Raw genomic sequence first — 21,772 nt, forward strand, 5'->3', positions numbered from 1 at the left:
CAGCTAAACGAATAAAACGCAAGCAAGCTCTGGGGCGACATTGCCAAGTGGTGAAGAGGTGTGGCTATGACTAAGCAGACAAACTACAGCGCGATCAGGTGATAGACGTGGATGTGTACAAAATAAACATGGCAATACGGCTGGCCTCTCATTTGCTAGCAGCATTTAAAGGGAACTTGGAGCACCGCCTTCAAATGCCAAGATGTTTGCCACGCCGTTTAGTTCCAAAAATGAACATTTTTCAATCTGATTTGACAGGAAAGTGCCAACGGTTCGGATCTCAGTCAATTCGTGATCAGTAATATGTTATTTCAGTTAATTTAGGGAGCTGAAGCGAGTAGGCCACACATGTTGGTTCTCGTGATTTACAGGCTTCATCGTGTCTCATACAATGCCTTGAAACTGCGAGCTAAGAATGAATGATTTCTTTTTTTGGTAGTGCCACAGGCATTTTAATAATAACTTCATTATACGTTACAATGGTTGGAGATTAATCTTAACTATAACTTTATGTGTATTTTCATGAAAATCTTTTATTCCTTCTTCAGTTAACGTGTTCCGGGCAGAAGTAGCGTTTTATCACAGTGGGCAATAGCAAGCATCTTAGGCAACTTTAACGTTGTTGAATATTTATTGCAGCATTTGAGAAGTAAGTTTACTGACAAAGGAGAGCAATAATTCTGTGGGTTATTCTGTACGAAGTTTGTAGTTCCGTTGTACCATATCTGCAATATATATACGATGTCCCACAAAGCAGTTTACACTGTTTAAACTTATATAACTCGACCAAAATTAACTTTTTTTTTTTTTTTTTTTTTTTTAAGTGACAAAGATGTTTAAGATATTACTGATGGTGTGCTAATGTGAAATGTGTTTAAAATGTCCTCCACTTTCAGCAATATATTATCGTCAACGCTGTGGAACAGACTGACAAACATATAATATGGTTTCCATTGGCAGTCTCAGTCGCCTCTCTCATAGTATAGAGCATTGTACTCTAGAAAATAAGAAAAAGGACAATAGGGGGGGGGGGAAAGAGCAGGTTGCAATTGTGAAAGTAAGATGTCTATATCTGGAAATCCGTTAAAGTTAGGGACATGAAGTTTGGTATTTAGGATTTTAATTTAAAATAATTTTTAAAAAAGAAAACTTGTTTTAGCGTTTTCGGATGTTTTTCTTAGAAGGCTTGTAACTGTTAGATTAAGATGGTTATGTCTCGAAATCCCGTAAGAGTAGAGACATGCTAATTAAAGATGTGTTTTAACATTTGTTGATGTTTCCGTCAGAAGGGATGAAAAAAGAAGTTGGGAGTTATAATTGTTATGATATGGTCATATTTCGAAATCCTTTAAGATAAGATACACTGTATGTTAGGGATATGAAAAATGCGAGACCGTGGGCCAAGCAAGTGCAGGCTTCTGGGGACGAAGTCCTCAGCTAGCCGAAGGCGTATGTACGATGGGGGCCCAAAAATAGCTGGAATCGTATAGTTCTCCGCGCATCGTGTACTTGTAGTACGAGGTTACGCTGTTAGGGCGCTGTGGGATGGCATGTCCTGAGTCAGTATGCCAATGCCAAGTGTCCTCAACCGAAAACGACGCGTATAATTTCTCTGGCAGTTCTGTGTGTATGTCTGTAGTGCCATCGTGACGCGAAGATATAGTAGCATGTCACGAATAACGTGCTGGTGTATAGTTTTGTTTTTTATTCGGCAATAACGCAGAAGAAACTGTTGTGATGATCCAAACAACGTACAAAGAACATGCTCTCAGTAAAACGCAAGTGTCCGAATGGTTTGGTTGGTTTAAAGGGGGAAATGACTATTGAAGGTCGGCCTCGTTCCTGTCCTCCAAGTGCGCAAACTGAGGACAATATCGCCAAAATCCATAATCTCACCAGGGTAGATAGACGCAAAACAATCAACCAACTAGAAGACATCTGGGTTATCCTAGAGCGCCATTTAGCGCATTTTGCACGACGATTTGGGAATTCGACGAGTGGCTGCTAAGTTTGTGCCCAGACTTCTCACCTAAGAGCAAAGGAATCATCACGTGGAAGCCTGTCGTGCAATGACTTACACAGTCACAGACGATCTACAGTTTTTCAACAAAATCATCACATGCAACGAGTCATGGTGTTAAGGGTACGATCCCGAAAGTAAACAACAGTCAAGTCAATGGAAGTCACCTGGCTTGCCTCGCCCCCCCCCCCAAAAAAAAACCAGGTTAAATCAAGTTTGAAGACCATGCTGATTTTTTTTTAACATCAAAGAGATCGTTCACTAAAAGTTCGTTCCTCAAAACCAGATCGTCCATGCTTTTTATCAGAAAATTCCGGTTATTTTTGGTTCCCCCTCATATATATATATATATATATATATATATATATATATATATATATATATATATATATATATATATATATATCATAGGTTTAACCAATATTTCACAATAGATGTGAATCATAGTTTTACTAGTTAAAATTGCATTATTTAAGAATTAACAGTTCCAACGTTTTACAATAGATATACCATTTAACACTTTATGTAACGCTAATGATCGGTTTAACATTTCAGTATGATTTAACGTTAATGATTTCAAAGTGAATCTAGTGAAATAACTGCTGTAGACTCCAAAACTTGAATCTCTGGTAGTCCCTCTGTCATATTCTTCCTTAATATTCCTGATCGACACAGGTTACTATGTTTACTAATAACGTTATTATTTTCCTGTCTTGCAGATTCATCCTGAAACAACATGAAGACTGTTAGATTATATTAAGGAGAAGACGGAGGAAGGTTATCACTGCATAATGGGAGATTTTGTGGCCGATTTTGATTTCTCGAGTGAAATTTCGGCGAACCGTTACTTCAAAAGTTCCTTCGCAAGAGCCGTTGTCAGTTACGCCAGGCAGAGCAAGTCATTGGATTACATTTATTTGGACCCAGTGATCAATGAAGAAAGTGAATATGATTCGGGTGCATCGGAAGGCAAAAGTTCCTTGATAACAGTGTCGCCCTGTGAACAAGACCACCACGGAACCGGTGCTTGCAGTGATTCTGATAAGACAACTAGTGACGCGGGTTGTCTATGGCGACAGGGACGGCAAAGAGCAGATCGGGATAGACCATCAAGTGAAAACTCTTTTCATTCGTTTCGAGGGGATTCCCCCAGTGGTTCTCTGATAGAAAATGTGGATGGGCGTATTGATGGAAATATTAATGATATTCACAAGTCCAGCAAAGAAGATAATGACGCTATTAAATACTGGAAGTCGAAAGAGGTAAGGTACATTATTATTATTATTATTATTATTATTATTATTATTATTATTATTATTATTATTATTATTATTATTATTATTATTATTATTATTATTATTGTATTGTTATTGCTCTTTTGGCTTTAGGGAGCATGGTCCCGCTCCGATTCTCTTTGGAGCACAGTTTTGATAAAAATGAAATGGAATCTTTAAGTTTTACGTCCCACGGTTATGCCGGTTAGGCTAAAGGAGGCGGTGATTATGAGGAATTAATGAAATGGGAGGAAACCAGAGAACCCCGAGAAAACCCACGAGCACGGTGTTTGTCCACCACAAAGTCCACACGGCGCGAGGTGGGATCGAACCAGAGACCACAAGCACCGGAGGTGAACGCTCTACCACTGAGCCACCGCGCCCCCCTGGAGCACAGTTTGTGAGTGTGTGTGTGTGTTAACCTAGGATTATGAGATAGTTTAAAAGATCCGTGAGTTAAGAGGTGGCGGAGTAGGATCTAGAATGCCAAAAATAAGACATGGAGGCCAATATGCTTCTGACTAAAAGCATAATCGTGAGCAGTAGTGGAAGGGATCTTACTTACACCGTCGTTGAGCTGGGATAAGTCACTAACTCGAGGAAAATACGAATGGAGATAGGCACGTCTTCCAGTACGAAGAGATATGAAAGATGAAATACATGACGGTGTAAGATTGTTAGGATAGATGTAGTAGGTAACATTGTGATGCTAAGAATATTCAGGCTTATCATCACAATTTCACCTTATATGTCATACTCATACTGGAATAAATGCCTAACTCCATTAGTTTTTTGTTTGTTTGTTTTAAGTTAGTGACTTCTGCTACAACGACGACGATACCTAATGTTGCTTCTTTCCTACTTCATAGGCGCCCCTCTCTAGGCTGATTTCATATTGGGCTATTGGTGCTCCAAACCCGGACCACTCGATTACTCATAAGAGCTGTAGACAAACGTAAATGCTACTTTTTTTAAATTAACTAACGTGTTAATTGGTAAATTGCAAATTATTTTAACTGTAATAGTACTTACTGTTATCGAGAAATTGATTTCATCACAGGATTACGTTCCTTTTTTACCCGTTGAACACAATGCTCTGTGCAAGAGTGTATTTCATGTTTTAAAGCTTCCGTGGTAAATAGTGCGTAATTCCGCGATCAGTCACTGTGGAAAGATTTCAGAAGACTTTTTTTTTTTTTTAATTTCAAACACAAAAAATATTGATTTGTCTATTTCTTATAGGATAAAGGAAACTTATTAATATTTTGAGATTTCTATATTTTATGGAATATCTGTTGAAAGGTTTATCTTTCGTTGCTTCTCCACATTTGTTTAATTAATCTGTTGTTGTTGTTTCGCGCGGAGATTTTTACATTTTTTACTGACTGTAACCATGAGATGTGCAGATCGAGTGCTCATCCTTTCTTCATAACCTATTTAATAGTAAAACTTTAACAGGCGAGGTGTGCAGTACGTTGACTATCAGTTGCTCAGTAACTACGGGTTCATTTCATTGGAACCTAACCCAGAAACTGACTGCACCACCCATAAAGGCGCAAGTGGCTATTTAAAGGTGAACCAACTCTAATGGCGGACCAGGGCCAAAGTTTGCCAGTCCCGCCCCGCCCCTCTTAACCAATATCTTCATAAGAATATCTTAATGGTTTGGGTCAGGCAAACTGATCAGTGATGTAGAAAGGGGAGCAAGATATGTGAAAAGTCTATTATTACATGAAAGAATTTGCAGTTATTGGGAAATTTTCTTGAATCACTGAACATATATAGAAGAAATACAATGTAATATTCACCTGCACGGCTACAGACAGCAAACCTGAGAAAAGGGGGGCAGTGCCGGTATTTGTGTGACGTACGTTTACCGTTGTAACTCGTTTTATCTATATGTTCACGCAGTGAGATTTACGAAATGTTAATGTTAATACGAGCGTCTGTCCGTTACTCCACATAATTCGAACGAAAGCGATTTTTTTCGCAATAGATAGAGCGATTACCTCGGCCGATGGTGTCAATCCGTTAACATCTTAACGGGTAACGACGATTTTAACGTAATATATAGCTTAAAATCCATGAGATTCCCTAGCTTCTATGCAACCCGTACATCAGTAAAGCGTTGTTGGTTGTCTTTGATACAAGGATATGTAGCTTTTCTTACTGCAAAAAAAAAAAAAATCTTTTCACGTTATCCTTTTTACTGTCATTACCGGATTTGATTTATTTATTTACTTTTTTTTTATTTTAGGCTGAAGCTTTGCAGGATTGCAAAGTAGCCAACCTGGAAATGGAAGTCCAACGACTTCAAAGGGCTTTGCAAACTAGAGAAGAGGAAAGTGAAGCCGAGATACTGGAACTCCGAAAGGTAAGTGATGTGAATATGCTGATTTTGTGCAATCACATTTTCATGTCTTAATGATGATTGTGATTATATTTAAACTTGAATAGAAACGCCATGAGTGACTGCATTATTGATACAACAGATATCGTTATGTAAGAAACTACACTGTACATTCATTGATTGCCCATTACTTCGGGGGTACAAAGTGGGATATATCAGATTTTCTCTAGGTGCGAGGGATCCCGGGCTCGATTCCCAGTGGGGACATTCAGTCGAAAAAGTGTGAAAGCTTTTTCAGGCCAGCTATCCAGAGTGAGGTTTTCCTTGGTTTTCGTCATTCACACCAGGCAAATGCCGAGTTGGTACCTAAGACACAGGTCCCATGTTGCTTCCTTCCTTCCCTTTCCTCGGATAGTGGGATCGTCGAGGGACATCATCCTACATACGTAACGGGCTAAATGGCCATAGATGCCAAAAGCCCAGAAATCTCAATCCTAATCCACATTTTCTCCTAACTTCACTCTACTTAAATTTCGCGCTGTCTGACGATCCTTCGGTGTTGCTTGTAAGGAAGAATGAGGTGAACACTCAGACCATTATAATACGCTATTTATTTATTTGACACGTTAGTGCTTTAAAGTAGTGCTGGCGATTCATATCAGTACAAGGCGGAAAGCTTCGTAAGAGAAGTTTATTATGAGACTGAAATAAATTAAAGGTAATGCTGGCCTTTTCTGTTCCAGCACAAAGTAGAAATTTCAGAAAACAAGTTTGTTATCACGAGATTGAGGTAAATTAAAGGTAATGCTGGCGATTCCTATGTCAGCACCAAGTGAAAATCTAGAGAAAACAAGTTTGTTATCACGGGATTGAGGTAAATTGAAGTTAATGCTGGCGATTCCTATGTCAGCACCAAGTGAAAATCTACAGAAAACAAGTTTGTTATCACGGGATTGAGATAAAGTGAAAATAATGCTGGCAATTCCTGTGTCAGTGCGAAATGGAACATTTGCAGGAAACCAGTTGTTTTTAGGGTATTTTGTCATTGCAGATATACTATTGATGGAACACTAAAGATATTGGAAGCCCACACTAAACTGATAGCATTACTTGCAAGTTTTCCACCATTTTGCAAGGAAAACTTCGCTTTTATGTTCCTAACATTCTCATAAATTTCATTTATAGTTATGTCAGAGGAAAATGATCGAAATATAGCCGTGTTTTTACATCTGTCAGTGTTTTCTGTTGGCGTAGAAAAAGAAAGAAGACAGGCCATAAATGATTACAAAGCCGAAAACCACAGTCTCGGAGAACACAATATTAAGGAACATTTCCATGAACAGTTGAGTTATATTGTAGCGTCTTCGCCCCACCCTTTGTAGAGATAGGATGTCGGGAATTACACGATTTGCGTTTGAAAATTGCTTGGCTCGCACTGGTTATATAAAAGAAAGGAAAAAGCTATCACGATTTGGCCTCATCTGTGTTTTTCCACGTACACAACCTGGTAAATCATGGACGACAACGCATAGGAATGTTGACTGCTTTTTTTTTTTTTTTTTTCGTTCATTCTGTGTGAATCTTCTTTCTTGATGATTCCAAGAAAGAACAGTAACTTCTGTGTCCGGGAAGATGGTAAAAAATTCTGAGAAGAGTACGAAAATTTACTTTGTAAAAAGAATCATTTGTTATGTTTTTACAGGACTCGTAGTTCCATTTTTCTTTCTTTTGTTGTAACTGCACAGGTGAAGAAGAAGTTGCTAGACTTGTATGTTAACAACGCTTGAAATGTCAAGGATGGTTATCTAAGGGCGATGTTCTTCAAGTGAATAGCATTAAATTGATAAAAGTTGATTGGTACCGTTAACTATGTATGTAAGACTTGTGCCGATGATTAGGGATGTTTGTTTTGCTCTTACTAGCATCGTCAAGTATTGCATCATACGTGTTTAAGAGTTCTGTCTCCTAATGAGTACCAATGAGTGGCTAAGGATATTGATACTTCCTTTTTCGCTGCATTGATTTTGCTTGTTTGGTGTGGCTAATTTGCAAAACATGAGTAAAACGATGTTGGTGTTCGGGACGTTGTGGAATGCATCTTGGGAAGGTTGCTTTCACGGATAAAGTTACTTTACCTGTAGGTGGAGGTATCATGTTGCTACTAAAACAAATTAGTCATGAATTTGTGTTTTGCTTGTTTAACCTTACATTTTCTGTGTGGCTCAGTGGTAGAGCGTTCACTTCCGGTGCTTGGGGTTCCTGGTTCGAATCCAGCTCACGTCATGTGGACTTTGTGGTGGACAAACACCGTGCTCGTGGGTTTTCCCGGGATTCTCCCGTTTCCTCCCACTTTCATCATTCCACGATTTCATTCATCTCTCATCATCGCCATCTCCTTCAGCCTAACCGGCATAAACGTAGGACGTAAAACTTAGATTTCATTACATTCATAAGTCTATGGCATGAATTGAAATAGGAGGATAAAATTGTGAAGATCCTCCAAAAATTATTCCAACATTACTTCGAGAAGTACAGAGTGAACCGAAGAGTTTGATTTAACAAGGCTTCTGCATATGTTTACCCTGTCTCTTCGTCCGCCTGAAAGACAAAAAATCTGAAGAACTACTTGATGTATTACCATGAATTTCAGCCGGGATGTAGAGGATAAAAAGATAGAAACAGGGTTTGATTATGGATATGATTCATCCAGTTGATCCCAAGATATGAACAATCAAATATTGGTTCCCCATGCATTTCTATGGGAATAATTATCATTCTTGCCTGATAGACTATCCGCAATACTAGTGAGATTAGCGGGTTTGTATAATGCTTAGGATACAATATACTAATCTGTCCATGGGGTATAACACTAAAATGTAAGTAAATGAATTTCTACTGTACAAATCTAAACATTTAAATGTCTTCATTTATCTTACAGTATATACTTAATTAAATTTGAGGTAAAATCCTTTGTTTAAGCCTAAACGGGAGGCACGATCGCTCAGTGGTAAAGCACTTGCCTCTGGTGCGCTGGGTCCGTGGTTTGATCCCGGCCAAGTAGGTTTGTGGTGGAATACAGTATCCGAGAATTTTCTCGGGGTACTCCCGTTTCCTCCCACTTTCTCATTCCACCATTTCTTCCATCATCATTCACTTGCTTTAATCATCGTCTCCCTTAGCCTAAAGGGCATAAACATCGAACGCTAAACTGAAAGATTTCATTTTAAGCCTAGGCATGGTAAAATTTTAGCTCGTTTTGGAGTTTAATTTACCAAAACAAAGCAAACTCCCTCACGTAGTATACACGGGACACTATTAGTGCTTTTTTTTCTGAGGGAGAAGCAACAATCAACAGGCGACATTTTATGATAATTGTGGAAGTTTTTTTTCCTCTTTTTACCACGACAGCTATTTTAGTTTCAAGTACTTTTTTTTTTTTTAGTATTATCTTCACGAATGATTTTATACGGTTATTTTAGATTCTATAGGTAGAAATGACTTTAACGCCTAACAGTAAATTGAAATAACCGTTTGGTCGAGCCCGCAGACTCAACTTTTTAGAAACTTTGATCTTGGAGATCATAAGTGACAAGTTCGACCATACTCATATTTCATCGTTCCTCAAACATTTTTTCTTTCTTTTTTTTTAAATGGGAACAATTTTTATTAGAATGTGCAAATCTGCAAGGATGCCACCATCTTGAGTTGATTTTGAGTTTATCGTTGCAATTCAGCAGCGAGGCTATATGAGACTGCCACCATCTTTTTTCACAGATTCCCAGCATCCCGTTCGCGAAGCAGGCGTGCGAGATCCATCCGATAATATTTCTAGGATATCACCAAAAAATAACAAAGTAGCACAAACTTTGTGCAAGTTCTGTATGTTTTAATACAACTTTTCCGGTTATTTATTGAATGTACCTTATAAATAATTGTATATATAATCATTTGTACTTTTTTGAACCTCCAGAATGCAAGACTCCTCAATCCCTCCTTCTCGAGTCGAAAATTGGGAAGGAAACTGGCTTCCTACGCTGTTACATCTGTGGTGAAAAGATATTTGTGTACAAAATTTGGTGGGTCTAAACTATATTTTCTATGTGAAAACCTGATAACATACACAGGCGTTCTTTTGTGTGTTAGTAAGGAAGGATTGAAATTTGCATAATCTTCTTGTGTTATTTAAAATTAATCTCAACCTGGTCGAAATTCTCAACTTTTATGGTTGATACACAGTTCATTTGAATTTCATTTTTCTGTCCTTTTTGGACTAATGTTCACTCTAGGTCAGACCTCGAGGAGCTCGTGTAGTCCGCAAATCACAGATTAAGAAATGCTTACGTATTTCATTTGGATGGAATCAGCACCCCCTTTCAGAAAAACTTGTTCCCTCTTGAGCAGATGCTACAACTAGAAATTTGTAAAGTAAATCGGCCAGTTAGATGCGGATTTACTGCCTGATTTTCTTCGTAGCAGATTTGAAATGAAATTAAGTTAAACATTTAGTTTAACGTCTCACGATTATGCACCAAGCCTAAGGGAGACTGTGATGATGAGAAACGAATGAAGTGGTGGAATGAAGAAAGTGGGAGGAAACAGGAGAACCCCGAGAAATCCCACACACATAGTCTTTGTGCACCACAAAGCTCACTTGGCTCGAGTTGGAATCGAACCAGAGACTCCACGCACCACAGGGGAACGCTCCACCCCTGAGCCATCGCGGGTCCTCGCAGCAGATTTGTTTGGTATTAGGGGGCGCGGTGGCTCAGTAGTAGAGCGTTCACCTCCGGTGCTTGGGGTCCCTGGTTCGATCCCAGCTCACGCCGTGTGGACTTTGTGGTGGACAAACATCGTGCTCGTGGATTTTCTCGGGGTTCTCCCGTTTCCTCCCACTTCTTTCATTCCACTATTTCATTCATTTCTCATCTTCACCGTCTCCTTTAGCCTAACCGGCATAACCGTGGGACGTAAAACTTAAAGATTTCATTCCATTTTGTTTGGTATTATTTCGTACGGACTTTAGTTTGCTTACCTTTAGGGGTAGTTTTTCTTCGTTTTTTTTTTCCTATTGATCATAATAATTATTATTTTTTAAAAAAGTGACTGTAACATTACACAATGTTGGTTGTTCGCCCACGTAAATGTTTTAAACGTGAGTAAATCCTGAGGCACAGGGGAAGACTTTCTTTTACATTGTCGGAAGCCCGTTTACTTACGGTTATGGGTCGCGCATCCAATGTGTTTTTAGCCGTTATTCGACAGATATTGCATTCTCCCATTAAGTAGACACGCCCTTTTCTGGTTTTTTATATGCACTAGAGATATATATAATTGCTTTTTTTCACTCTTCTTATTCCCTATTACTAAAGGAAAAGAGAAAGAGTCATGATATGCTGTATAATTAAACCTTCAAATGTGTATAAAAGGCAAGTTCAGTACTTGAAGCTCGGAATTAACGTGTCAGATGCATGAATTTCAATGGGAAAGATTTAATTACTTTGTATTGTCAAGAGCGTCTTCCTGAAACGTTACAATGCAATTATAAATTAAAAGAATATCCAGGACTGTCGTATTGTTAGGTTGCCTTTTTTCTTTCAGCGGTAAGACATATGTTTTATTTTTATTTTTGTTTCAAGAAATAATCATAAATAACGATAATAAAAGTCAGCTTCTACCCTGAAACACTCTTTGGGAAATTTCAGGTTTTGACTGCTTGGAAAAGATGTTTGTGTGATGATAAGATGCATTGGTTAAATTCCGTCTTTGAGTAGTCTTCCGGTTGAGATCGTACTGTTTTTATTTCCATAATCTAATATATTTCATTTAAATATCGGAACAATATATTTAAGGATATTTGTTCAATCAAATATGTGACTAATTGCTCGAGTAACTTATTAGAACAATTCAATAATTTGTTCAAAAAGCATTCAATTATTTTAATAATTCCTCTAATAACGAGCTATTATTTATAGTAATTCCTCGAATAACGTACTATTATTTGAATGATTCGTCGAATAACAAACTATTATTTGAATAATTCGTCAAATAACGTTTTATTATTTGAATAATTCCTCAAACAACGAATTATTATTTGAATAATTCCTCGAATAACGGATTATTTGAGTAGTTCTTCGAATAACGAGCTATTATTTGAATAATTCCTCGAACAACGAATTATTATTTGAATAATTCTTCAAATAACTAATTATTATTTGAATAATTCCTCTAATACTAATTCCTCTAATTCCTCTAATAATTCGTCAAATAACGAACTATTACTTGAATAATTCCTCGAATAACGAATTATTATTTGAATAATTTCTCGAATAACGAACTATTATTTGAATAATTCATCGAATAACAAACTGTTACTTGAATAATTCATCGAATAACAAACTGTTACTTGAATAATTCATCGAATAACAAACTGTTACTTGAATAATTCATCGAATAACAAACTATTACTTGAATAATTCTTCGAATAACTAATCATTATTTGAGTAATTCTTTGCATAAAGAACCATTATTTGAATAGTGGATCATTATTTGAGTACCTGTTTGCAAAACAAATATTTAAATGTTCTTCGGAGAAAGAACCATTATTTGAATAAATCTTCGAAGAACGAATCATACTTTGGATAATTTTTTGAATTACAAATCATTGTTTGAATAGTTCTTCGAATAACGAATCTTTATTCAAATAATCCCTCGAAGAATGAATAATTCTTCGAAAAACGCGTCTTCATTTGATTTACTTGTCGAATAGAGATTCATTGTTTGAATGATGTTTCGAATAATGTGGTATTTGAATAATTCTTCTAATAAACCTTCGTGAATAATTCTTCGGAAAATTAAGTATTGTTTGAATAAAAATAACATATCTTTATTTGAATAATTACTGCAATAAATTATTTGAATGATTCTTAGTATAAGGAACTGCTGTCCGACTATTTCTTCGAGAAATGGATCACTGTTTGAATAATTCTTCGAATAGTACGAGATGTACTATTCGTAGATCTTTGTTCAAATAATTCTTCGAAGAATGAATCATTCTTTGAATGATTTTTCGGATTACGAATCATTGTTTGAATCTTCGAAGAACAATTCATCTTGGGAAGTGGGAACAATTGATCATCTAGAAATTTTACTTCATTTCATTTTTCCTACAACTAGTCATTGTTTAAGTAGTGCCTCTGTTAATGAATATCGGTATCATCATCATCGTTATTTTGTCATTATTGGTAGGTCACTTGCTGCAACTGAGAAGCTTCCATGCTCTGCGGTCTTCCCCTAACCTCTGCGTTTTCACGTACGATTTCTCTGTTTTGATATCGTCCATTAATTGTAGTCTCCTCCCTCTTTCCTGCCACCATACCCTCTAGCATATCTCTCATGATACAGCTGCTTCTTAGCCAATGTTCCAACCAGTTCCTCTTCCTCTTCTTAATGGTATCTAAGATTGTTCTTTTCTCCCACACCATTTTTACGCCTTCTCATTCATTTTCCGCTTGAACCAGCTAATTATATCCATTCTTCTTCATACCCACATTTCGAAAACTTCCAGCCGTTTTTCATCATTTTTGCGCAATGTCCATGTTTCTGACCCATACAGCACAATACTCCACACCAGGGGCATCATTTAGGGGGGGCAGGGAGGGGCATTTGCCTCCCCTGAGTTTGAGATGTATATAGATTTTATCAATAGAATAGTAGTAAATCAGTGAGAAACGAGAAATTTTACTTATATCAAGGGGTCTTCCCCCCCCCAAGCAAAATCTGAAATGACGCCCCTGCTCCACAAGAAGCATTTTATGAGTTTTTCTCAACTCTTTATTCAAAGTCCCACAAAATAGTATTTTCTTCCTCCTAAATCCTTGCTTTTATCACGCGTCATAACATCGGTATAATTGTACGAATAGTTTTAGTTGCTACCAGGTTATGTGAGGACTGTCATATTGTTGGGTTGCCCTATTCTTTCAACGGTAAGGAAGCATTACGACTACACGAACAGCCCTTTGGTGCCATATGGCGCTCAGTGTGGATGGTCTATCCTTCCACACGTGTAGCAGAAGGTGATAGAGAGGGAGGCGATTACATGGAAGGAATGTAGCAGGTGTTCTGTGCATAAAGAATGTATTAATTATAGCAATGTTGCCATTACTTTTTAAGCAGTCCTCGTATTTCCCCAGTTAAAAAAAAAACAGTTGTCTTTACTTACTGTTAAATATTATCTTTATGCTAGTGAGCATTATTTTGTAATATTAACTTATCTCCGTACTATAATTGCAAGATGGTCATGTACAGGCTACAGGGAATAAAATACATTCTGCCAGACCGGATGTTATTGATATTCAACCCAAAAATTCTCGTTCGTTTTTCCTTTGGCATGTAGGCTATTCTTAACGGTGTTATAGTGTATACACTATACTTGCATTGCCTGATTACACCATGTATGCATTAATTATTATTATCGTAGGTAATAATTAAAAGTTTTGATTTTATAATTAAGCAGGGTCAATGCGTATGAAGTAGCTGTTGTTTACTTTACCAATGCGTGAATTCATTACGCATCAATATAATAACAATTACATAATTGTTACTCCGTATGAGTAAGTAGCATTGCAGATTTTTTTCTGCTATACTAATTGAGGATCGGCGACTTTTTTTCTTCTTTCGTAAATATATACTTTTAAAAGGAAGTACTTGGCAACTATGAATTCCTGTGAAATACAATCATTCGCACCAATTCACCGGGCCAACGATCCAGCAAGCAGGGCATATCGAAATGGCGTGTATACTGTGTTTGTGCTTTCAAGGATAAGGTCGTTCACCAATCCTAGTTGCATAACAAAACATATCGCGCTTGTGTTGTGTGTATTATTATACTATACTTATTTTCCTCTTTATATGCAAATATGTGTGTGTGTGTGTGTGTGTGATAGCTTGGGCATAATATGATGGTTTTACGCTACTTTGATTTATTGGTTTAGAGTTATTCTTGCGTTAAAAAATGTGCTCCCGTTGTTAATTTAGGATGTATTTCCTGTCATCCAATGGTTTGCATTGATTTTTAGTTACGTATGAGAACGAAAAACGGATACTGATCACCAAAATTAAATACTCATTTATATACGTCATTTCATAATATACCCTTTATTTGTAGAGCATCCAGTGGCGAATCTAGAAGGAAGGCATATCGGTACTAACAGCAAACTCTCTTCACTTCAGAGACCGCAGTGGCTCAGTAGTAGAGCGTTCACCTTTGGCGCATGGGGTCCTTGGTTCGATCCCAGTTCGCGCCAAGTGAGTTTTGTGGTGGACAAACACCGTGTGCGTGGGTTTTCTCGGGGTTGTCCCGTTTCCCCCTACTTTATTCATTCCACCATTTCATTAATTTCTCATCATCACTGTCTCATTTAGCCTAACCGGCATAATCATGGAACGTAAAACTTAAATATTTCATTTCTTTGCATTATTTTCATCACTTCTGACTTAGAAGAACACTAATATTCTAATTCTTGTGTACAAGACTAAAACATTAGAAACATTTTCTCCCCATAGTTTGAAGCGATAAAGGTTCAGTTATATCCGTGGGTTTTCTCGAGATTCTCCCGTTTCCTCCCACATTCTCGATCCACCAATTTCCCCACAGTCATTCATTATCATAATCATCCTTATCATTTAACCTAATATAATAGTGGGACCTTTCCGGTAAGGAAATTCCAGTTAATACAGATATCAATGCATGAGAAACACATAGTATAGAAAATTACATGACCTCGTAAAGTACTTCAATTAAGGGCAAGGTTCGTCACAGGCTTCACTGTATACAAGGAGGCACGGTGACTCAGTGATGTCCTCCCCGCTGGTGTAGTGGGTAGCACGTACGCCTTCGTGTAGGGGGTCCCGGGTTCGATTCCCGGTGGGAGAGCCTTTGGAATTTTAACTGCCCTCGATGTTTCTGTGTTCGTGTCCCTGTCGTTCTAGGTTAATAGAAAAACGAGTTAAGCGAGTAAAACAAGTAAAAACTTAATAATAAGTAGTTAAGCAAGTTAATGAGGCACGTTCGGTGAATTAGTTAACATTTGTAAAAAAAAAAAGTGTTTAGAGCTTATTTCTGGTGCGTGAGGTCCCTGGTTCTATCCCCGGCCAAGTAAGCTTATGGTGGACAACATCGTGTCCATGGGTTTTCTCGGGTACTTCCTTTCCTCCCACGTTATCATTCCACAGAATTCTTCCATCATCATTCACTTGCCTTAATCATCGTCTTTCTTAAGCTAAAGGGCATAACCATGGAATGTTAAAGATTTGATTTCATGAAAGCTTTCACTGTATATAATCATTTATGAATAATTGCCATGTAAACTGAGGTACTGAATACGAGGTATGTTCAAAAAGAAACGAAACTTTCGAAATAGCGCGCCAACTAGCAGAGGGAACTCACTGCTGCTACAAAGCGCACCTAGAGGCAGGTTTAGACAACAAATTGCTGTTTGTCTCGTTTCGCTATGACCGTTAAATCGCCGAGTTACAGCCGCTGAAGTGACCACGTGCACAAGCTGTTCGTCGGATTAATGGCACAGTAATAATGAGAGCTTGAAGAACGTGTGAGTGTAAAATGTTGCTACAGACTTAGCAAAACATCTACAGAGACTTTTCAATTTATTCAGGCTTTCCTCGTCCAAATAAAGCACGCATGGGTCCGTCAAAAGTTCAACGTAATGTTGGTTATCTTTTTTTGATTGGAAAGGCATTGTCCATCATGAATTTATATATCACGGGTCAGATGGTAATACAAACAGTTGTGCCAGGATATTTTAGCACCTTTGAGGGATGTTGTGCGCAAGATGAGGCTTGGATTGTGGGAAAACCAGATTTGGATGGTGTACCATGCCAATGTAGCTACTCATGCCTTGCTCCTCATCCGCAGTTATCTGGTAAAACATCAGACTCCAGTTGTACCTCACCCAACCTATTCTCCGGACCTAGCCCTAGCAGACACTTTTATGTTCCCCAAACTTAAGATCACTTTGAAATGACGTCATTTCCAAGGCATAGAGGAGTGTCAGGACAATGTGACAAGAGACCTGCGTACCAGCCAAGGAAGTGTGTTTCAGAAGGCTTTCCAAAACTGGAAGATATGTTAGGAAGGATGTGTTACGAGTAGTGGGGACTACTTTGAGGGAGACAGTGCTTGAAATCTTATGAAGTGAGTAATACAGATTTTATAGCAAAAGTTCGGTTTCTTTTTGAACATGCCACGTATATATACGTAGTATAAAACCAGCGATTAGCCGGGAGTTGATTACGCGCGTGCCTTGGTTCTGGGTCCGATTCTGGTGGGACATACTATATTTTATGTTGCATGAACATCATGATTCATGAACCAATCAGGAGATACTAAGATGTAGCAGTAATGAATAGAGGTTACTCATACAGCTGGCCGGTCATAGACCCTTGAGGATTCCTAACTCAGGGACTTTGAACACCCATTAAAACATGTATAAAAACGTAATTACACAATAGAGCTTCTTCGTGGCTATAGGTTAATGTATGCGCTTTCGGTGCGGGAGACGGATTTGATTACCGGTGGTATTAAGCTGTAGGTCCACGTCTCATATAGCCTCGGTGCTGAAAAAACGCCAAATCCAATTTAGCCAACATACACAGTTAAAAAGTAGGCGTAACAAGTTAGGTTGTGATTAATGCAGATTGCACTTTTAATATTTTTTTCTTCTTTAAAATTAAAGTGCGATTTCTCGGTCTGTTTGTCTGAGTGAAGTGCATTAAACAATGTTGCTTCTAATCTTTGGTTATTAAATGTCAGAGTCACGCATGGCTATTAAAATGCAAATGGAATGAAACGAAGGTTAAATATGTTCCTGTCTGTGGTATGTGCGTGACCATGCAAAATACTATATATTTGGCTAGAATTTGTGACGAGATGTATATTAATCTCTCTTTGATATTACATATATTAAGAGGAGAAAAATGTTCTTTCGTTATCATCCGAAAGTCTAGCATTACGTTTTGCGCCATTTGTTTGAGTATATATGTGCAGATAAATAAAGTATACAAAATAAGATAGGAACATGCGACACATTTCCCAAAGATTGAGGCTGTGTTCCGTAATCAAGGGGCCTGGTTTACTAAAACTCCTTTGCATATTTACCCTGTCTGTAATCTCAAGAACTACTTGATGGATCACTGTCAATTTTGTCCGTGTATGCGTCCGGGAGACAAAAAATCTCAAGAACTACTGTCTGAATCACCATAAATTTTGTCCGTGTGCGTGTCCGGGAGACAAAAAAAAATCTCACGAACTACTTTCTGAATCACTACAAATTTTGGCCGTGTATGCATCCGAGAGGGAAAAAAAACTCAGGAACTACTTTATGGACCACCATCAATTTTGGACATGTGTCTGTCCGTATGTGCGTCCGGGATACAAAAAATCTCAAGAACTACTTTATGGACCACCATCAATTTTGGCCGTGTGTGTGTCCGGGAGACAAAAAAATCTCAAGAACTACTTGATGGATCACCAATTTTGTCCGTATATGCGTCCGGGATTCAAAAAATATCAACAACTAGATCTGCTTCATGGATCACCACCAATTTTGTCCGTGTGTGCGCCCGGGAAACAAATAATCTCAAGAACTACTTGATGGATCATCGTTAATTTTGACTGTGTGTCTGTCCGGGAGATAAACATATCAAGAATTACTTTATGGATCATCGTCAATTTTATCCGTGTGTGCGTCCGAGAGAGAGAAAGATACTCAAGAACTACCTGATGAATCACCATCAATTTTGGCCAGGACGTATGGGGTCAGATGTTAGAAATTGACGTTGGTGATGGTAAAATTAAAACCAAAAGTGCTACAAATCAATCATTTCCGGTTTTAACGCATCCAGACGCGAACAATGTAAAGCAAAAACAGTAATAGATAGCGAGAAGTGGTTTCTTGCGACTTTTAAGAAGCGTACGACCTTTAGGAAGATCTAGGCACAGATGGGAGGATAATATTAAGATGGATCTATCAGAAATAGGAATCCAAAGTAGAAACTGGATCCAGTTGGCTAAGGACAGATATCAGTGGTGAGCTTTTGTGAACGCGGCATTGAACCTCCGCGTTGATAAGGCTATAGAATTAGTTAGTTAAAAAAGAACTTAAAAATACTAAATTTAAACACTGTAATGTTCTCAGTATACCTTAAAATCGTAGCTTGAACTATTTTAAGAACTTTTTTTAAAAAAAACTTGAGCCTATAGTCCGTATCATGTCCCGTATATTTGCAGTCTGATTATGTATGGTGTTATACTCTTGAATTAGTAACTTCCTGACCCATACGTGCAATTCACGCACTTACATGTCTTCATGGAATTTTATGTCAATTAATTGCAAACGGATATCCTATAGCTATCTTATTAAACTGATCATATAGCGTGGATCGCTAGATTATAAATTGCGTGATCATTTAGTGTAAAATAATATAGTAATAACAATAAGGAATAAAGGCAAATATTTGGAAGGATTATAATTTTACATTTATTGCTTAATTTTGGCCTATTTCTTATAAAAAATGAAGACTTTTTAATTTATAAAATATATAAGCTATCAGTGAGAAGACTGTAAGGTATGGTATACTAGCTTTAAATTCCAAAGGTCGTAACTTGGATTTCCTAAATGTGCTCCTTGTTTAATTTCATTGAGTAAACTAGTTGATTTAAGCTTTTCAGGGCTGGATACCAAAATGTTTTGTTTTATATATAGAGAAAAGTAGCCTAACGGTCCCGGGTTCGATTCCCGGTCCAACAAGTGTGAAAGTTTTTTTCAGGGCAGCCATCTTGAATAAGGGTTTTCCCATTCACATCAGACAAACACAGGTCCCAGGCCGCTTCCTTCCTTCCCCAATCCTTTCTTCCTTCCCTTTCCCCGGATCGTGTGCTCATCGAGGGACGTCATCCCTCAAATGTAATGGGCTAAATGGGTACACATGCCGAAACACCAGAAATTTAAATTCTAAATCCCTAGAGAAAACGAGCCATTTTTCGTCTTAGTTAATTTCGCTTTTGTTGCATAAGTTAATGATAAAAATAAAATGAAATATTCAATTTAACGTGCCATGAATTTGCTCTTTAGGAAAAAAAGAGAAATGAGCAACGGTGGCTCCGTGGTACATCATCTCTATCGCTTGGGATCCCTGGTTCGATTCCAGCTGTCGTCAAGTGGCAGTGGTGGACACACACACTACACTGCCTGAGGTCTTTCGTTTACTTCCAGTTTCGTCATTCCATCATTACCATCTACTTCTCCTTTAGAGTAGATGCATAATCGTGGAATGTTAAACTTAATAATAATAATAATAATAATAATAATAATAATAATAATAATAATAATAATAATAATAATAATAATAATAATAATAATAATAATGCTTTGAAATGGAAGAATAATGACATATCTCAGTCACTGCTCAAAGCCCCCAAACAAATTCATTGTTACTTTACTAGCCATACTTTGTGGTGGACAATTACTTTACTTGTCATACCTTGTGATGGCCAAACACCGTGTGCGTGGGTTTTCTCGCCCTTCTCCCGTTTTCTTCATTCTTCATTCCACCATTTCATTCATTTATCATCACCGTCTCATTTAGCCTGCAGGGCATAACCGTGTGGCATGAAACTGAAAGATTTCTTTTAGTAGCCATACTTGGTGCGAGCGGTCCCAGGTCGTTTCCCAGTGGAGACACTATCCAAAAGTTGTAAAAAAAAAAAAAAAAAAAAAAAATCCAAGCGTGAAATTTTCGTGGATTTTCCTTAAACACAAATTAAACATAACTTTCTTACAAGGCTGTCTATAATCTTTATTATAAATTTACTAGAAATGCTACAGTTTCGGAAGTATATCACTTCCTTCTTCAGACTACTACTCCAACTGAAATCATAAATAACATAACTCGTTAATTTATAATAAAGAATATATACAGCCTTGTAAGAAAGTTATGTCTAATATGTGTTTAAGATGGACACAAGGCCTTTTTATCAAAATATCCATGGATTTTCCTCAATCATACCAGGCAAAGACATAATGGTCCCAGACTGCTTCGTTGCTTCCCCATTCCTTTCTTCCTGTCCAGTTCCCCGGGTAGTCACACGTAACGGGCTAAGATGAACATAGACTCCGAAAGCCCAGAGATCTAATTCCTAATCTACTATGCGTATATGAAAATGAAATGAAATCTTTAAGTTTTGCGTCCCACGTTATGTCGGCTAGGCTAAAGGAGACGGTGATGATGAGAAATGAATAATGGAATGAAGAAAGTAGAAGGAAACGAAAGAGCCCCGAGAAAATCCACGCATACGGTGTTTGTCCATCACAAAGTTCACTTGGTGCGAGATGGGGTCGAACCAAGGACCCCACGCACCAGAGGTGAATGCTCTAAGACAACCACCGCGGCTCCCGTTTTGCGTATAGTTTATCAGCCTCTGAATTAAGAAACATTCTTCTGTTGTTAGAATTAACTTAACATTGGGCACGTACTGCTCGCTGAATTAATATTGTTACATGATGATTGCAATCTCGTTAAGTACCTGCACGTGTTCATTAGGTGCTTTGTTCATTGAAGTAATGCATGCCGCTTGTCGTAGGTCCATTGAAGCCACATGACTTTGAGAAGACAGAAAGGAAGAGTTTGCTAATTGATATTCTATTCAGAAGTTAGTCAATGAGAGCAGCTTAATGACAGAATAACATTATGTATTCATTTCATTCATTGGTCGGCTTTCTTCTTCATTGATAGAACAGCCAGCAGATGCTTTCTTTCATTTTCTCGGTTTGAGTTGATCATCATAATTGCCATTTTCCTGTTATTTAAATAATAACAGTAATAAGAGAACTTGATTAAGGAATTCTCAAGCCATATTCTTGTATGAAAGCATTTTTTTTTTAAATGTATTTCCCTATCACATGCTTCAGATTATATTTAAAAATATTTTCCTGTCTTTTTATTATTTTATCCGTATTAATTACCGTATTTACCCGACGACAAGGCGACCCTCTATTTTGCTGAGAATTCTTGAGAATTTTCTCGGTTTTAAAAATAAATTGAATAATCAAATGT

The 21,772-nt window shown here is 37.6% G+C and overlaps 1 protein-coding gene across 1 annotated transcript in view; it reads left to right on the top strand.

Annotated features, from left to right (window-relative positions):
- LOC145662383 (uncharacterized) overlaps nt 1-21,772 on the top strand; it is a 302,785-nt gene that overhangs the window by 12,764 nt on the left and 268,249 nt on the right. The window contains exons 2-3 of the mRNA XM_081727903.1: nt 2,740-3,282; nt 5,552-5,668. Of these exons, the coding sequence (XP_081584029.1) occupies nt 2,812-3,282; nt 5,552-5,668 (588 nt within the window). The 5' untranslated portion in view covers nt 2,740-2,811. The remainder of the gene's footprint in view (nt 1-2,739; nt 3,283-5,551; nt 5,669-21,772) is intronic.

This window comes from Thermobia domestica, chromosome 10, assembly GCF_964235325.1.
Source record: "Thermobia domestica chromosome 10, izTheDome1.hap1.1, whole genome shotgun sequence".
In the NCBI taxonomy this organism is placed as follows: domain Eukaryota; kingdom Metazoa; phylum Arthropoda; class Insecta; order Zygentoma; family Lepismatidae; genus Thermobia; species Thermobia domestica.